Source organism: Haliotis rubra, unplaced genomic scaffold (genome assembly GCF_003918875.1).
Source record: "Haliotis rubra isolate DU_JTF1 unplaced genomic scaffold, ASM391887v1 Scf71, whole genome shotgun sequence".
Classification (NCBI taxonomy): domain Eukaryota; kingdom Metazoa; phylum Mollusca; class Gastropoda; order Lepetellida; family Haliotidae; genus Haliotis; species Haliotis rubra.
In genome coordinates this window covers 1576770-1594996 of record NW_025767424.1, presented here as the reverse complement: position 1 = coordinate 1594996, position 18227 = coordinate 1576770, and the positions used below count along the sequence as shown (strand labels likewise).

Here is an 18227-nt window from a genome sequence, read left to right as displayed (position 1 = left end):
TTGAAGGGCAAATAAACTGAAGATTAATGATTGCAAATATCAGTTTTACATTCAACCATTTTCCGAGACAGAAAACATCATAGCTATTGCAGAAGGGTATGTAAAAAATGTGATTATATCATCGAAAAAGCACTGAAATAAGGCGCTCTGTTTTCGGATTCAAAAGATAGTCATTTCTTCTGTTTTTCTTTTGTTTTGTTTTTGGCTTGTTGCTGTTTTGTTTGTTTTATGTTTGTTTTGTTTTTTGTATCGTTTTGGGGGGAGGGGAGGGGGGGGGAGCGTGGTGCTGAAGTGGAGCAGGACAAACACTTTCATTAGCTGATATGTTGACTTGTTTGTAGTGTTCATCCATCCTTAGAATCTTAGCAGCTAGTTGGAGGTTAATGTTTAATGCTTCCTTTGTGGAATTTGTGAGGGGTTTTCATGTATGTTTACCCCAATACTATTTTTCATTTGTCCTACTTTAAATGTGTTCATGCATGTGTGATTAAGTATGCCCTAGAGTTGTTTTTAATCTGCAAATTTGCTATTCTAAGTTAACCTGCCCCTAAAATCTTTACGTTTCATTGGAATATTCAAGCGAAACACACAATATGTCATAAAAAATCAAACATTTGCGAGTCATTTACACCAATTTGATATACTTTTGGTGATTGCAACCATGAGATAATTGCTTTTACACTGGATTATACAGTTGCTCTTCTAAAACAGGGTGAAACTGGCAAAAAGGGAAATAGCCCGGATGTAATATTCCAGATGAACAAAGCATGACTATAGAGTAGTCTCCGTTTGAGTAATCTTCTGTGTATTTATCAAGTGCCTTCCCAGCGCGTTACACTTTCACGTTCGATACACTTGCGGCAATCTCGCTACAACCAGTGTGGCAGTTGTGAAATCGTGACATTTTGACCTCTGTCCCAAAATGTAATTAATGACAGTTGGGTTTGTCTTTGGGAATACTTGCAGTACCTGTGAAATGGTTTTACAATTCACTTACTATTTCCCAGTTAAATTTAAGTTTGGTTTGAGGACTTATGGGAAGGCATGTGCATACACAAGGAGAGTAGTGTGACAGATATACATATTCATATGGAATTAATTATATTGACCCGGATCTAGTTTCGCTTTTGTTTTGCGATAACTCTGATGAGCGAATACTGAAGGAGCTCGTCTCCCAACTTTTCCGCCCATTTCATTCATGACACCAGGGACTGCCGTGACATCAGCAAGGGATACAAGCGGGGCGTTAAGATTCCCCTGGGTGCATGCGGTCGTTGGCGCGTACCACCAGCCAGCCGCCATCTTGGATGCACAGTTGTAACCACCGCGGTCGGAGTCGTAGGTGGAGAAAGGGGCATCGTAGATGTTGTCCACGCCGGTTAAAGAGTCTCCACAGTTCGGTTCCTCGGAAGAGAAGGAGCTGATCCTCATGTTGAAGAATTGTCCTCCTCCAAAGCTGCAACTGTCGTAAAACGTTTGACACGACGAAGATGGGGTTTCAAGGTAGATATTGCATCTCAATGATGCCATAGCAGAGATGAGGCTTATTCTGTGCAGCCCTAGCCAGAAGTTGTATCTTGGGTGACCGAATCCATGTATGTACTCCTCCAGGGACCGATTGAAGTTGACAGGAGACGCTTTTAGGTCTCGGCTCTGGATCGTTGTCAGGCCACCGTATCGAAACTCACAGAAGACTTCAAACGGTTCTTCAGCACCATCGGGCTGGATGAAGGAGATCTTTCTCCCCAGACTCTCTAGTTTCTGACCAATGTCATCTCCGCAGTCTGAAAGAGAAACAAAAGTCTCCGGTCGTGTACACGGAACACAGGTGTCAACGGTTTTCGGGTAGTTCCTGAGTAGGTTTTGACACAGAATATGTTTTTTCTGTCGATGCTTCTATACGACTTTGTCTTGACCAATTATATCCTTACCCAGAACCCATGAAGATCCGGGTTAGAATTGGTCTTCAGCAACCGATTCTTGTCGTAAGAAGCGACTAACGGGATCGGGTGGTCAGGCGCGCTGACTTGGTTGACACATGGCATCGTATCCCAATTGCGTAGATCGATGCTCATGCTGTTGATCACTGGATTGTCCACAGAGAGTCGCCATATAGCTGGAATATTGCTGAGTGCGACCTAAGTTTAAATTATGCTTTTCCATCATTTTCAGGTACAGAGTAATTATTGTTGCCTACCGAACCACCCCATCTTAGAATGAATCGTGTAGATCCCAAAACATGTCATGTGTCCCGTATCACAGATGATGTGGAGATAATATTTCCCAGCAGTTACTTCAAAGGCCAATTTCTTACAGCGTTTTATTTAAGATCCGGGTTAGAATTGGTCTTCAGCAACCTTTGCGTGTCGTAAGAAGCTACTTGGTTGACACATGTCATTGTATCCCAATTCATGGATCGATGCTCGTGATGTTGATCACTAGTTTGCCTGGTCCAGACCTTTATTATTTAACTCCATCAAATAGCTGGAATATTGTTGATTGCGGCGTTAAGCAATAAATAAACAAACATGCCTAACGGTAAAGATACATTTGATCACGATTAAATATCATCACAAATAAAATTTGCAGAAGTATACACATTATCAGACTGAATGCGGATCAATGTAATTTCACAACGATCTAAATTTGCCCAACGACGTTATCAATCATGTTGCCATGAGACGCCACGGTTAACTTGCATACTTACCTACGAGGCAGTTGAATACACTGGTTCATCTCAATCGATTCCTGTCATTGAGCGGGCACCTCAATTAATGATACATTGAATGTCTAACATGAGAAAGTATAGGCGCATGTCTGCACAGGGAAGGTTTGTATCGGGCGACCAAAATTATACCGCATTGCTTCAGTGCTTTCAAGCTTTACTTCACATAGTCCTTTATCCAATGAATTGTATGGATACTGTTGTCCAATCGCAGTCTACGAGACATTGGTCAGCACCTGTTTACTGGCAGATTAGGAGCACAGTCACCTCTTATTCGATGTAGATGGAATCGAACGACAAATCACGTCAGCGGTTTGTTTGATAATTTTTTTTATAAAAAATATTAAAAAATATATATAAAATGAATAAATATATAAATAAATAATAATAATAATAAATAATAATAATAAATAATGAATAAATAAATATATAAATAAATGAATGAATGAATGAATGAATTAAATAAATAGTTTTTTAATAAAAACAAAACAATAACACAAAATAAGAAAACAACAACAAAAAACAAAGATCATGGGTTCGTATCCTTTTTGTTCTGATCACGTCTCTGTGCATGTTAGCACGAAGTTTGTTTTATAAAGTGGTGTACGTTGAAGACGTGCATCACTTCCGGGTTTTTCAACGCATATGAAACTGATGCGCTCTGATGTAACTATAAAATACTGTTCAAAAAACGTTAAACCAAAGACTCAGTTTACGTATGACATACGGCTGTCTGCGTTTCCCACTGTCAGCCCGTCCTGAATTTTATTCCGAAAATGAAATAATTAAACATTTTATTATCTCAATTTTCCCCGTCTCTTTGGAAATTTATACCCATATGTGATTAAAACAGTATTACCCTTGCACAAAAACAGGTGAGCTTGATCTTTCCCCATCTACATTACTTAAAAATGTTTCCGGAGCAAAGCTACTTGATGTACGTCATAAATACTGTTGCCAAGTGATCTAGGTTATATAGAATTTCATAAACAAGTTACATGAATACTGAAATATAGTTTTCCCTATTTTTTCACATTTAAATTCTTTTTTTCGCCTGCCCAGTTTCAGGCTGGCTGAGGTTAGGGATAAGAGTGAGTGAGTGAGTTTAGTTTTACGCCGCATTCAGCAATATTCCAGTTATATGGCGACACTCTGTAAACAATCGAGTCTGGACCACACAATCCAGTGATCAACAGCATGAGCATCGATATGCGCAATTGGAAACCGATGACATGTGTCAACCAAGTCAGCGAGCCTGACCACCCGATCCCGTTAGTCGCCTCTTACGGTTGGGCATAAGAAACAAGAATGGCCTCATCCCTGAACGAAGACACAAGGTCAGTGTCATACAGACCTATGTTGTGTTACCAAGAGCAGAGACCATATACTGATATGGTCTCTGCCAAGAGGTTACAACATATGACAGTGACAGAAGATAAATTGAGTGAGTGAGTGAGTGAATGAGTATGGTTTTTACGCCGCTTTTAGCAATGGGCTTCAGACATTGTGCCCACGTGGGGAATCGAACCCAAGGCTACCCCACTGCCCCCATAAGATAAATAGAAAATACAATATAATATCATGCAAATCGATATTGAAAGATAAACTATAAACTGGCTATCTTAAAATAACCTTTACATGACCGTAAACTGTTAACCTCAAAACTTTGATGTTGGCATGACAACTTACGTTTTATGACATACTCGCATCTGTTGCCATAGTAACCAATTGGACACGTGCATGCCTCATCATCGCATTGCATTTTCTGAAAGAGAGCAAAAACAAACACAATAACAAACAAACATACAGTACAATAGAAATGGGATAGATGTTTCTAAATATGGAGCAGATTGACATTTAAATTACAAAATGTTACATAGAATTACCTTCTGGTAGCATGAGCAGACTTGACCAGTGTCGAAGTTCGGACAGTCCTTGCCATCCTCATACAACTTACACTGACCAGTTGTCGCATCGGTTTCGCAAAACTTAAAACGCCGACATTCTGAATCACCAAGACATTCCCTGCCGCACGTCATCAAAGTTAGACCGTCTATTGTCTTCTTGAGACGGAGATCTAAAATTTCTTCAAACAGTTCCGTTTTACGAAAATTTGAAAATTTGAAACCAATTCCAGTTCTGACAATTAGCAAAACTACTAAAACCTCTAAAACACCCATACTGGAGAAAATATCTACGCATCTGCGTCCTGGCTAGTCTTTTCTCTTCTTATAAACTGGTGTATATTTCTGTTCGATTATTGGTGGATTCTAAATGCATTGATGTTTGCCGTTTCATAAAAATGTCAAAGAAGATAATTTCTGTACACAATAGACAAGCAGAATTGTCACGTGTTTTAATCATGTTGATAGCGGACGTCAGAGAAGACAACTAATGCAGAGAGTGAGTGAGTGAGTATAGGTTTACACCGCACTCAGCAATATTCCAGCTATTTGGCGGCGGTCTCTAAATAATCGAGTCTGGAACAGGACAATCCAGTGATCAACAACATGAGTATCGATCTACGCAATAAAGGCACTGGGTGCACGCACGGTCAAATTGAAAATAGCGATTTCGAAATCCGGGACTTTTTCCGGAAAACTATTGAAATACGCAGTATTAAATTTCAATATATATGATTTATATATATAATATTATTTCTTATTGAGCCTACCTGAAACACAGTTACTTTTCTCCGTTAGGATACATCACACATTCCAACAATTATATCTTGCAAATGATATATAGCGGTAGTGAATTTCGTACTGTGTTTAAATATCCGTAGAACTACCTTCAGCATGATAATATCGTTAGAGTGACCACTGTCAATGTGATCAACGACTTCGGTGACGCGACCCAAAGAGAAACTCCCGAGTGCAGAGACCGGAGGAACGTGATATTTCATAGTACTGAAGGTGACAGTGTTGAATCTTGAGGAGACTCGGAGAGGACACTAAACTACATTTTCTGAGTCACGGGTAAATATCCAAAGATGTGTCCATAACAATTGCTCACGAAGTAAGTTCAGGCTTGCAAAGCTTTCACCTCATTGCCAGATGTCTGATTACAAAGGACAAAGGAAACATATTGAAAAAGACCCGGGAGGTACTCGGGAGGGATTTCTTCGACAACGGTAATGCCGCAATAGGGAGAAAAGGCCGACCCTCTGGTTAGACAGGTGAATTGTTTGGACCCTTAGGGGAGGTAACTCCCGTATCAGCATCCCAAAACAAAAAGTCGTGAGAGCATGGCAATGGTCCAGCTTTCAAGATTCTGTGATGCACCATCGACGGACTGCATAAACAGGATAACCCAGACACTCAGGTAAAGCAACCCCCTTGTGCCGCTGACATGACTACGTTCTCTTACGTACTATTTCTTGCAGACGTTTCACAGGTTTTGACCGGTTTTCGATCAGTCAACAGTTTTAGAGGTAAACGATTTGGGTTACTTTGTGTTTAATGCCGCACCCAGCAATATTCCAGCTATATGGCGGCGGCTTGTAAATAATCGGTCTTGATCAGAAAAACCAGTGAGCAACAGCATGAGCATCGATCTACGCAACTGGGATACGATGACATGTGTCAACCAAGTCAGTGACTCTGACCATCCCCCGTTACTCGCCGTTAGTCGCCACTTACGAAAAGCATGGGTTGCTGAAGACCAATTCTAATACCGATCTTCACGGGTTGGAGGTATACGAAAATAACTCGGCCGCTATAGTGGTGGCGCTATTAAGGTTTGATTTGTGAAGGGAAGGGACAAGCTGAAGAACATGTCACGACAATTTGTGAATACAGTGTGTTTTTGTCTAAATGTGCACGGAAGACTGACAGTTTTAATACTGACAAACATTTGAGTTGAAACATCTCGACTATATGCATATGATGATTCAGAAATGGTATGTTTAAGTTACAATATCATAAGACTGTTATCTCTGATGACCATCCACAGAAAGAAATATTTCTTGTTGCATATTCGAAAACCTTTCTAGCTTATACACGAGTGAGTGAGTTTAGTTTTACGCTGCTTTTAGCAATATTCCGGCAATATCACGGCGGGGGACATCAGAAATGGGCATCACACATTGTACCCATGTGGGGAATCGAATCTGGGTCTTCGGCGTGACGAGCGAACGCTTTAACCACTAGGCTACCCCACCACTCAAGTATATACACGAAAAGATAGTACTGACTTTGTAAATAAATGCTTTAATAGTATACGAGAATCTGGTGTTCATTTTCTCCTTTCGAGTATCAATATACTGACATATTTATGTCATGAAAGAACTGCATGTTCAATCTGCCTTTGACTTTGATACGTAGCAAGGCCATGACAGATTATATGTAACTATGGTAATACTAAGCTATTTAACTTCCTTTGAATAGAATGGAGTGAGAAAGCATGGTTTACGCCAGCATTTAGCAATATTCCAGCAACATCCCGGCGGGGGACACAAGAAAAGGGCTTCACACATTGTGCCCATGTAGGGAATCGAACCCGGCTCTTCGGCGTGACGGCCGGACGCTGTAACCACTAGGCTACCCCGCCACCCGTAAAATGGAAATTGATGTGAGAGATTTGGATGTTCCTTTACTTCTTTTGAGTATTATAAAACGTCTGAGGTTAGAACGCACACGTTTACTTCCCTTCCAAGTCATGACATTTAGTTGTGGGTGAGGGTGGTAGCCCAAGGCGTTGATTCGTCACAAAGATGACCTGGGTTCGATTCCCTAGTAACTCCTACATGGGCACACAGTGTGAGGCCTATTTTGGGTCCGATCCGCTGTGATATTGCTAAAAGCGGCGTAAAATCATACTCACTCACTTGCGATTTGACAGGTGAGTACAACGTAAACAAGTTCAATAATATGATCCATGATTCCGCTCTTATCAGTTCCGTCAGTGAAGATGCAAGTCAAACACTGATCGGAACGAACTGATTACCTGCTGTACAGAGAAACCTTGGTTACAATCGATCAAAGCCACTTACAATCATCCTTGTAATCGTCTTATCTAAGTATTATTCCACTTCCCATAAACGATCTGGTGGAACTAAGATAACTTACCTGAGATCGAAATTAATATTCAACGGTACAGGGGCAAATATTTGTCAGCCATTGTCTGGCACCACGCCCGGCTTGCTGCTCTAACCAACAGTGAAACTGGTTACAATATGCTACATGTACCCAACCAAACCAAAGACCCGTGAAGATCCGGGTTAGAATTGGTCTTCAGAATTGGTCTTTAGAATTGTCGTAAAAGGCAACTAACGGGATTGGTTGGTCAGGCTTACTTGGTTGATACATGCATCGTATCCCAGTTGCGCAGATCGATGCTCATGCTTTTGATCACTGGGTTGTCTGGTCCAGACTGAATTATTTACAGACCGCTGTCATATGGCTGGAATACCGCTGAGTGCGGCGTAAAACTAAATTCACTCACTCTCTCCACGACTCTCGTGATGATGATATTGCTACAGGGCGTATTATTTATAAAAATATGAAAATACTAGCAACCATTTTCATAAATATGGCTCCAAATTTAGTGACATTTTTATGAAAATTGAACTGAACACAATAATGATTTTTCAATTTCTCAAAACACAAAATGGCAGTGTTTGATCTGTCAAGTGGTGCCATATATGGTCATTGTTTATCACGCACATGTTTAGGGATCAATTTGGCTTCAGATCTGGAGATAAGCTACATGGATACGTTTTGTATGTCCAACGACGCTGTGTCAACTTGTACCGAACACAACAAGATGGAGATTGATAAGAATGCATGGAATTTGAATAATTCACTTCGCGAACATGCGGTCCAATAAAGGTCGAGGAAGATATAGCAACAACCCGACAGTGCTACATTTTTTTGTGGTAAAAAATGGCTTGTTTCGTGAGGGTGACTGCGTCCCTTCTAGCAAATGAGAGCGGTGGGGTAGCCTAGTGGTTAAAGCGTTCGCTCGTCACGCCGAAGACCCTGGTTCGATTTCCCACATGAATACAATGTGTGTGGCCCATTTCTGGTGTCCCCCGCTGTGATGTTGCTGGAATATTGCTAAATGCGGTGTAAAAGAATACTCACTCACCGTAGCAAAATAATTCCACCTTTGCCACAATGGACTGCTGTTTGTAAAAGTAAGTGAATGAGTCGCTTTGACCTTTGTTCCAGTTGTTAGGACATATCCTTAATGTAAGGGCGGTGGGTAGCCTAGTGGTTTAAAGCGTTCGCTCGTCACGCCGAAACCGGGTAGATTACAGCACACAATGTGTGAAATCCATTTCTGGTGTCCCCGCCGTGATGTTGCTGGGCTAAAAGCAGCGAACAGCTGTGCTTGAGACCAAAGTGTACAGCAGTGTATATGATACGGGTTGAACAGCTGTGCTTGAGACTGTAATTGTGACAACTGTTGTCACGTTTGTAACGTTTTCATCATGTTTGCCAACTGTGCTGTTCAAATCCAGTTTTCAAACTGTTATTTCGTTTTCTTTGGCGGTTTATGCATACAGCATTGATCTCAGTTTGGGCTATTTTCAACTACAACCAGGGGCGGTGGGGTAGCCTAGTGGTTAAGGCGTTCGCTCGCTCGTCACGTCGAAGACCAAGGTTCGATTCTCCACATGGATACAGTGTGTGAAGCCCATTTCTAGTGTCCCCCGCCGTGATGTTGCTGGAATATTGCTAAAGGCGGCGTAAAACCAAAACTCAGTCAGTAAGTCTTTTGGGTGAATAATTGACCGACCTTTGCATGTGTTTATGACCATAAACTCGCTAACTCAACTACCACCCATAGCTGCTGTAGTTATGGGTACAACTAAATGTATATGCACCTAGTCATAAGGAAAGCATCAAAGGATATAATTTTTATAGGTAGGTAAATTCGCAATTACATTCAACAATTAAATTTGTCACTTCATTTCTGTTTAATCGACGTTACTGTTTTTCAATTTGAGTTTGTTCTTATACACACAAAGCAAAGTGTTTCTTGAGACAACCAACCTGTGTGGTCCTTGTGTTTAGTTACGGATAAAACGAAACGTTCAATACATGATCGATTTCTACTGTTTTGTTCACCATGGAATAATGACAATGACATTGGATATCATTATGCATTAGTGTCTTCGATCTTCAGGATCTACAATCATCTATTCTTGAGGAGCCACTATCTCCTTTAACCACACTGAAGAAGGCCGTGTTGACATCGTGTAGGGGCGGTGGTGTAGCCTAGTGGATAAAGCGTTCGCTCATCACGCCGAAGACCCGAGTTCGATTCCCTACATGGGTACAGTGCGTGAAGCCCATTTCTGGTGTCCCCCCGCCGGGATATTGCTGGAATATTGCTAAATGCGGCGTGAAACCATGCTCATTCACTCACACACTGATATCGTGTTTCCACAAAACGTCATTGGCTGCCACTGTCTGTCTCCGTCTCACGAAGGCTCGGTCTCTCTCTCTCTCTCTCTCTCTCTCTCTCTCTCTCTCTCTCTCCTCCCTCCACCCCCTCTTTCTCAAACGAACAAACGCAATGCGTGTGGCGTAGGTTCGAATCCCAGAGTGTATTTCCATGTTTATTAGCATTATATTAGTGTCGCCAATTGGTTTTGTTTGTTTGTTGTCATTATTACACGAACCTGAGATTCGAATGACCACCCAGTAGCATGACTCCTAAACCTGTCTAGCGACGCCTGGAAAATTCAGTTTGTTCGTTGCTGTTTAGCGTAGCACTCAGCAATATTCCAGCTATCTGGCGGCCGTCTGTAAATAATCGAGTCTGGGCCAGACAATCCAGTGATCAGTATAATGAGCATCGATCTACGCAATTGGGATACGATAACATGTGTCAACCAAGTCTGCGAGCCTGACCACCCGATCCCGTTAGTCGCCTCTTACGACAAGCGTGGGTTACTGAAGATCAAGTCTAACCCGGATCATTACGGGTCGTTCGCCAATTGCTAACGCTGAACACCTGAATCACGGCCTTATAAAGCTGATTTTCCTGAAATACCATTCAAAACCCAAACCACAAAGTCTCACACACTCATCACAATATAACAAAACAACAAAAATAAATTCCCAATTATAAAGAAATATATATCTTTAATCGCACATCGTCCGACCAGATAAATCAGTCCATAGATAGACGTATTTTTAATTATACCTAGGTACATTTAAGACATTCACATATACAAACAATTCAATATTCTACCATATAAACATCTTTGGACGGAATGTTGAAATAATAGATACATCAACACTCGATAACGAGTTACATAACAGTGTGCTCAGTGTACACAAATGGCGCCCTCGTCTTATAATAAGTTATGCTCGAAATTGTTATAACTGTAACCAATGGTTACGAAACGACACTGGTGAAAAATCAAATATATATCTAAAAAAACATCAATGTTTGCTGATTTCATTTTTGTAACAGAGCTACAGATAACTTTTTGAGTCACTGAGTTATGTACTCGCTTGTGTTCATCTCAATTGGATATCCTAATTTTTATTTCTTTGAGAGGCATTTTAGAAGTTGTGAAGATGAAGGTAAACTAAGTTCTATGGATAGTCAACTTCTTTATTGCAATGAGTGCGACGTTTCGGTGTAGGCACTAACACCGTTATCAAGCAAGTGATACAACAATTTGAAACAAGGAGAATATATACATTGCTGCATATAAAGAAGTTGACTATCCATAGAACTTAGTTTTCCTTTATCCTAATTTTCCTTTGAGTAACCAAATAAATTGTACCCACCTCATTCAAACTCAACTGGGTATTTTGCTACTTTCCATTAATTGTAATAATATAATAAAGTTTAAATGTTTGTTAACGTGTTTGTTATTTATATTTGATCATGTAATATGAGGAACGATAAGAAAGACTGCAAGTTGCCAAGTTTATGTGCTGAAATAGAACCTCTCAATATACCACAGTTATTTTGTCTATCCACCGGTACGCAAGCTTAGATTTGACATATTTGTGTGTACGCATGTAAGATCAAATTTATTGAGTATTTACACAAATTCAAGCGTACTTGTACACAATAGACTTAATAGGAATTAAGTTTTCACATAAATATATGCGTAATTTACGCAGATACACAGCCTTCAATTGTCTGTACCTCTGATTGTAAGATTCATGTTAAAGTGACACTTTGCTGATAGTTATTTGGTCCCATAGTCCTTCAGCCAGTGAGAGATACCATGATGTTATTAGTTCATCTACACAAACACCACAAGTCCTGATAATCATGTGATTAAACACACCCGTTATGATATACAAACAATCAAACAAATCTCGTTATTTGATTTTAAATTGGAATACGTTCTGGTAATAAATAGAGACTAGAAATATGTTTATATGCTTGATAAAATAAATATAACAAATAGAAAACGTATATTTTCTCATTTGCTTGTAAAGATGTTACGATGATTTTCTCTTTTCGCAAAGAGGAATTACCAAATTTATAACAACAACATTTATAATAGTTCCGACTCGTGAAGATACTGGTTAGAATTGATGTTCAGTAACCCATGCTTATAAGGCGCTGTCCACTCACTATAACAGTTCCATAGTACATGTAACACCAGTGTTGACATTTCTGTATTTGACATACAGAGTCACAAGATCAATAATAGAAAGAAATTTCTATTAATCAATATTTGCAAAATGTAGTATCTTGACAACATACTTCAACAGTTGACAGATCAATATTACTTATTGATAAATTTTTCATAAGTTTTTGCGCATGCCCTCTCTACATCTGATCAAAGATTTCACAATCGCTAGGACACAACATATTATTGTTTATTGGTATTAGTCGAAAACCATAGTAGCATCGCCAGAGCTTATGCACTTTTAGTTAAAGATGTTTTGGTTAAAACCGTATTCGCTTATTCGCTTATACCTAACTGTCATACAAATAAGGCTGGCTGAAAAGAACGATAATCAGAAATATCGTCGATGGGAAGAATCTTAATGATTATCGATATCGACTGTTAGCAGAGAGTTCTTATGAATGTGGAAATGATTTTGTTGTCTCTATTAAATAATCCATGCCTAAATATATATATATATATATATATATATGTCACCACTCACCAGCGATCTGAAATATTATGTTTTCTTTGAGACCTTTGGGCATATTTGTTCAGAGTTACTTTTCCGGTATTTATCGATAATCGATCGATATTTAGTTAATGATTATCGATGTTTGGGTCAGGATAGCCAGCCTTACAGGCATGTTTACCCTTTTAAACTGCTGCTATATGTGTTGCAGTGGTAATCAGATTAGCGAATCATGACTTGCTATCTTATTCACTATATTGTCAGAGTGGCTGCCTTCAAACCCGTATTTTTGGGTCTGTTTAGCGACGAATTGTCACCGAGTGAGTTTAGTTTTACGCCGCTTTTAGGAATATTCCAGCAATATCATGGCGGGGGACACCAGAAAATGGGTTCACACACTGTATCCATGTGGGGAATCGAACCCGGGCTTCGGCGTTACGAGCGAACGCTTTAACCATTAGGCTACCCCACCGCCTCGCCAAAAAGAAAACCTCAGGGAATTTTCAGGTGACAGTTTGTCTCCTCAGTGTTATTTGACCCGCAGTTTTATCGCCCTGAATGAACATCATAGGACAAAAGAGAGTAAATATAATACAGAATACATGTGCACTCGGGAAGAGAAGAAAAGTGAGTTTACTTTTACGCCGCTTTTAGCAATATTTAGCAATATCACGGTGGGAGACACTATTTCGATCAACCGTTGAGATATATCATTTTCCTAAACATTTCACCTAATTGTAAATCAGAACCGAACAATTATTTTGTTCAGAAGTATATTTTTACTTTTCTATCGTTAGGTTTTAGAGGTCCTAGCGGGCTATTCTCTGTCACGTGGAAAAGAGTTCTTTGAAATGAGTGAAAAAACAGCCTATTCATTGACACCTCGTTTGTCTGGGGTTGTCCATTTGAAACGTTTTGACATTACTAAAGTGACAACGGTTCCCACGATCCGTTATTCGATGTCAGATATCAGATTAGAACGATACCGCTCTGGTTACATAGTCTTATATAACGTTACATATTATAACACCAGGTGTTTGAAGAATTTAAATGTTACAGGTATGTTACATAAATAACACAATGTAAGTTTGCCAACAATTTACCTAGGACGTGATAGTATCTGAAATATACATGATCGAAGTTCAAAGAAAAGGTTGTATTTCATTGCCTTGCAAGATCAGCCTTTGATAATTCTTTCCTTTCCTTTTGTTACAATTTAACTACAAAACAGCAAAAACATAGACTTAAAAGAGGTTTAAGGTCAGCTCAAGGTCAAATACAGAGAAAACAAATCAATATTATCGATAGTTCAAGGAAATCTAAGTTCCTAGTTTCGCAAGTAAGAGACTTGTACAAACTGAAATATCTAGCACGTCAGTATGCTGTTACATTTATAACATGAAAATACATATGCATCAAACATGCCACTTATTCAAGAATATACCTTAGTTATTAACCGACGGATACATTGCAGGATGTTCCACGTGTGTGCCTTAAGTGCCTTAAGCTGATGCGTATTACTACATAACACGGGGAACTGGCAATTAGATAATCATTTATAAAGAGCGTAAAGTAAATTGTTCCTCTCCAGCGTTAGGCTAGCCCATATCGCATGGCATGTCAAGGCATATCACATAATATGCCAGGCCGGATCACGTAGTATACAAGCGCATAGCACTTAGTATGCCGGTAGTGTGTTATATGACACACTAGCGTGTAACATATTGGACAACCCAATGTTACATACCCAAGATCTGTGTAACATCAATGTAATGCTATGTTACATCGTATCACATCCCCTTGTAACATCGTATCACATCCCCCATGTAACTTCGTATCACATCCAATGTAACATCCAAACGTAATTTGTGTTACTGTGTAACATCGTATCGAATCCCATGTAACCTCGTATGACATCCCATGTAACATCGACTGATTGTCCATTGTATCTCTGTGTAACATCGTATCACATCCCGTGTAACATCGTACCTTTAACATGTAACTGTTACATCATATATCATCCCTATCATATAATACTTCATACCCTCACAACATAGTATACAAACACCGTGTAACATTACCATACGTGCCAACAGTAAAGGGACAAAGAGGCATGAAACTGTCCTTGTCTCCGTCCTATATACATCAATATCACAACATGTTTATCACAGTTAATAAATCTACAACAGAAAATACATTTCTAACAAATCACAGTTACAGCTGAGTAAGTCTTATAAAAAACACTTGCCGTGGCTCGACCGTGCATTTATACCCACAGCAACTCCAAGAGTATCCCAGAAGAGTCCACGTTTTCAATACTACCACCCGAATGATCACTATGCTTACAGGAACTACTGCTGTTTTCTTCAATTCCATGTACAAATAGCCGCACTTATGGTATGACAAAGTCAACATCCGGCTGTGGTTTAACATCAGCTGGACGAGAATACACAACATAGTCTTGGATACTGGTAACCAAACAAAGTATCTTGATTCTGCTTAGCTGTGACACCTATCTGGATTGATACCCGCCCTAACTTTAAGCCAGAGTGAGTGAGTTGGGTTTTACGCCGCTTTTAGCAATATTCCAGCAATATTACGGCGGGGGACACCAGAAATGGGCTGCACATGGTCTAGGAAATTTGATTATAAATTAGTGACTTGAACGACTATTATATACATTGTGAAACAGGGACGACCAGGGCTTCTCTACACGACATGATCGTCCCTTATATGGGTACATTAATATTTGTGGTTTGACAGTCTGAAAGAAGTGACCACCTGTTAAACATAGTCCGAGAGGATAACCAGTCTTAATCATCCGACTCCACTTGGCGTAAAATACGGATGGATGCTATATCAATAAATGATTACAAATCCGTAAAGACACCAGGTGTTAACGAAAAGGGGAGGTGTCTTGCAGGTGTCTTGCCCCGCAGTCGTCACTCACAAAATCTGCGGGTCATAGTTTCAATTCAACGATTGAAAACGTAATACATCTAGACCAAACACGATATGAAAGCACACGCTGTTCATGGCTCTTACTGAATCCTCCCACTGTTCCACGTAGTAAAGGCCTTTATATGATAATTGCAACTTATTGGACTGACACTTCAGGAGGCACTTAGGGAAGCATTCCCCTCTAAATCCTTTTATTGAATCTTTGGCCGAGGGTTGAATCTAATCGCTGACACACTGTCCGGCACCTCGATGTCTGGGTATACACTGTTCATGTTATATCTGGCCGTGTTCATTAGTTTTTTGATGGCTTTCACTATATAGACGCCAGCAAGCAGTACTCCGCCTCCTGCCAGAGTGGCTGCAACCCCTACTCCGATGTAGTATGTCTTCTCTGGACAAGTGTCTACTGGGGCCATGGTTGTCCCCTGAAATAGATGGAAACACGCTTGTAAAACAGAAATAGTAAATTTTACATAGCAAATCATCATAAATTAAAAAATACAATTGCTATAAATTTGAATTTGAATGGAAAATTGGAATATCCGATATTCATTTTACCAATTCATTTTTACATAAATGGAAGATATATTTTCAAAATGTCTTCTTGACGTTGCATATACTTTTGAAAATTATAGCATTGGAGAAGTTTTGCAAAAATGTAACTGTCACATACAGTGTGCGCAAGAGACAAGAACGGTTTAGTAAACAAAAGAGTGAGTGAGTTTAGTTTTACGCCGCTTTTAGCAATATTCCAGCAATATCACGGCGGGAGACACCAGAAATAGGATTCACACATTACACTCATGCGGGGAATCGAACCCGGGTCTTCGTCGTGACGATCGAACGCTTTAACCACTAGACTATCCCACCACCCCAGTGAACAAAGGAAAGCATATCAATTGTTGAACTCATTTAATTCCACGTATGTATGATACATAAATAGAGTCATTGTACAATCACTGGTCGGCATATACTGTATGTACATAGTCATTATGTGCTATAGGTGTGATAGGTGTGGCCTTATATCTGCGTTAATCGTCACTTTAAGTTAATTAAATCAGCATAAACTGTAAAACGTTAATTGACCTTAGCAAATTTTAAGTTATGATATCCACATCAACAGAAAGTGAAACAGTCAGTCATTAAATTTATTCAATACAAGGTCAGTTCAACTTTTACGTTTAGCTTTCCATTCAAACTTCCATTGTCACTTTAACGCCACCAGAAAAAATGTCATTTATATTCAGTTTTGTAAAGGAGTATTATCTAAAAATTCCAATTAATATTTGAGCGTGAACGCATCAGTGAAAAAGATACAGTTCAATTGTTAGTTACGCTTACCAAAGCAGTTGAATTCGTTGTCTGTAGCGCCGTGCTAGAAGAAGTCGTGGCTGTTGACGTTGACATATTAGACGATGTCACTGTAGTTACTGTCATGGCAGATGTGTTGGGTGTACTTGTCACTGTTGTCCACGTAGGGGATAGAGAGGGCATTGGTGGAGTGACTGAACTTGTGGTCTTTCCTGATGTTGTAGACGTAGTTGCGGTTGTTGGGGTTGTGTTTGTGCTTGTAACTGTCGTCCTTGACGACGGGAATGATGTAAATGGTGTTGTGGATGCATTAGTTAGTATTGTGAAAAACGTTGTTGATGTTGTTGATGTGGAGTGTGTTGGTGTTGCGGTTGTCACAGCGCTGCTTGAGCTGGTGAATTTGGTCGTTGTGGGTCGTAATGTTGTGGAGAATGTAGTTTGTTGGACGGAGGGTGAAGATGTTGTACCGGCAGACACGCCAGGGGCAGTGCCACTAGATGGTGTTGATGTTGTTTGTGTTGAGGCGGTTGTGGAGTGTCCAGAAGTAATTATGCTAGAAAGAGTCGATCCAGGATGAATAGAAGTTGAAGTCACAGTGCTTATCACTGCTGATGATTTGGAAAATGATTCTGTAGTCGGGAAACTAGTAGCCCCTGTCACTGTGGCTTCAGATGATTCTGTTGTCGGGGAACTAGTAGCCCCTGTCACTGTGGCTTCAGATGATTCTGTAGTCAGGACACTAGTAGCCCCTGTCACTGTGGCTTCAGATGATTCTGTAGTCAGGACACTAGTAGCCCCTGTCACTAGTGATTCTGCTTCTGGTAGCCCCTGTCACTGTGGCTTCAGATGATTCTGTAGTCAGGACACTGGTAGCCCTTGTCACTGTGGCTTTAGATGATTCTGTTGTCGGGGGAACTAGTAGCCCCTGTCACTGTGGCTTCAGATGATTCTGTAGTCAGGACACTAGTAGCCCCTGTCACTGTGGCTTCAGATGATTCTGTAGTCAGGACACTAGTAGCCCCTGTCACTGTGGCTTCAGATGATTCTGTTGTCGGGAAACTAGTAGCCCCTGTCACTGTGGCTTCAGATGATTCTGTAGTCAGGACACTGGTAGCCCCTGTCACTGTAGCTTCAGATGATTCTGTAGTCAGGACACTGGT

General features: G+C 40.2%; 2 protein-coding genes across 2 annotated transcripts in view; both read right to left on the bottom strand.

Moving 5' to 3' along the window:
• Positions 1-885: 885 nt before the first annotated feature.
• LOC124259132 (ficolin-3-like) lies at positions 886-4764 on the bottom strand. The gene is made up of 3 exons (XM_046693226.1): positions 4612-4764; positions 4415-4490; positions 886-1784 (listed from the first exon to the last, which is right to left on the bottom strand). Exons 1-3 carry the CDS (start codon positions 4762-4764, stop codon positions 1096-1098), a joined length of 918 nt encoding a protein of 305 aa, XP_046549182.1. The 3' UTR covers positions 886-1095.
• A 10638-nt stretch (positions 4765-15402) lies between these two features.
• LOC124259131 (cell wall protein DAN4-like) overlaps positions 15403-18227 on the bottom strand; it is a 60082-nt gene continuing 57257 nt past the window's right edge. The window contains exons 3-4 of the mRNA XM_046693225.1: positions 17098-17744; positions 15403-16181 (exon numbers count right to left, since the gene is read on the bottom strand). Of these exons, the coding sequence (XP_046549181.1) occupies positions 15948-16181; positions 17098-17744 (881 nt within the window). The 3' untranslated portion in view covers positions 15403-15947. The remainder of the gene's footprint in view (positions 16182-17097; positions 17745-18227) is intronic.

Excerpts from the sequence above, each read along its gene's own strand:
- LOC124259132 (XM_046693226.1), bottom strand. The coding sequence starts at position 4,764 with ATGACGTGCGGCAGGGAATGTCTTGGTGATTCAGAATGTCGGCGTTTT. Across the intron at positions 4,491-4,611 it reads TCTGCTCATGCTACCAGAAG|AAAATGCAATGCGATGATGA; the intron begins GTAATTCTATGT and ends GCTCTCTTTCAG. Across the intron at positions 1,785-4,414 it reads ATGCGAGTATGTCATAAAAC|ACTGCGGAGATGACATTGGT; the intron begins GTAAGTTGTCAT and ends TTTCTCTTTCAG.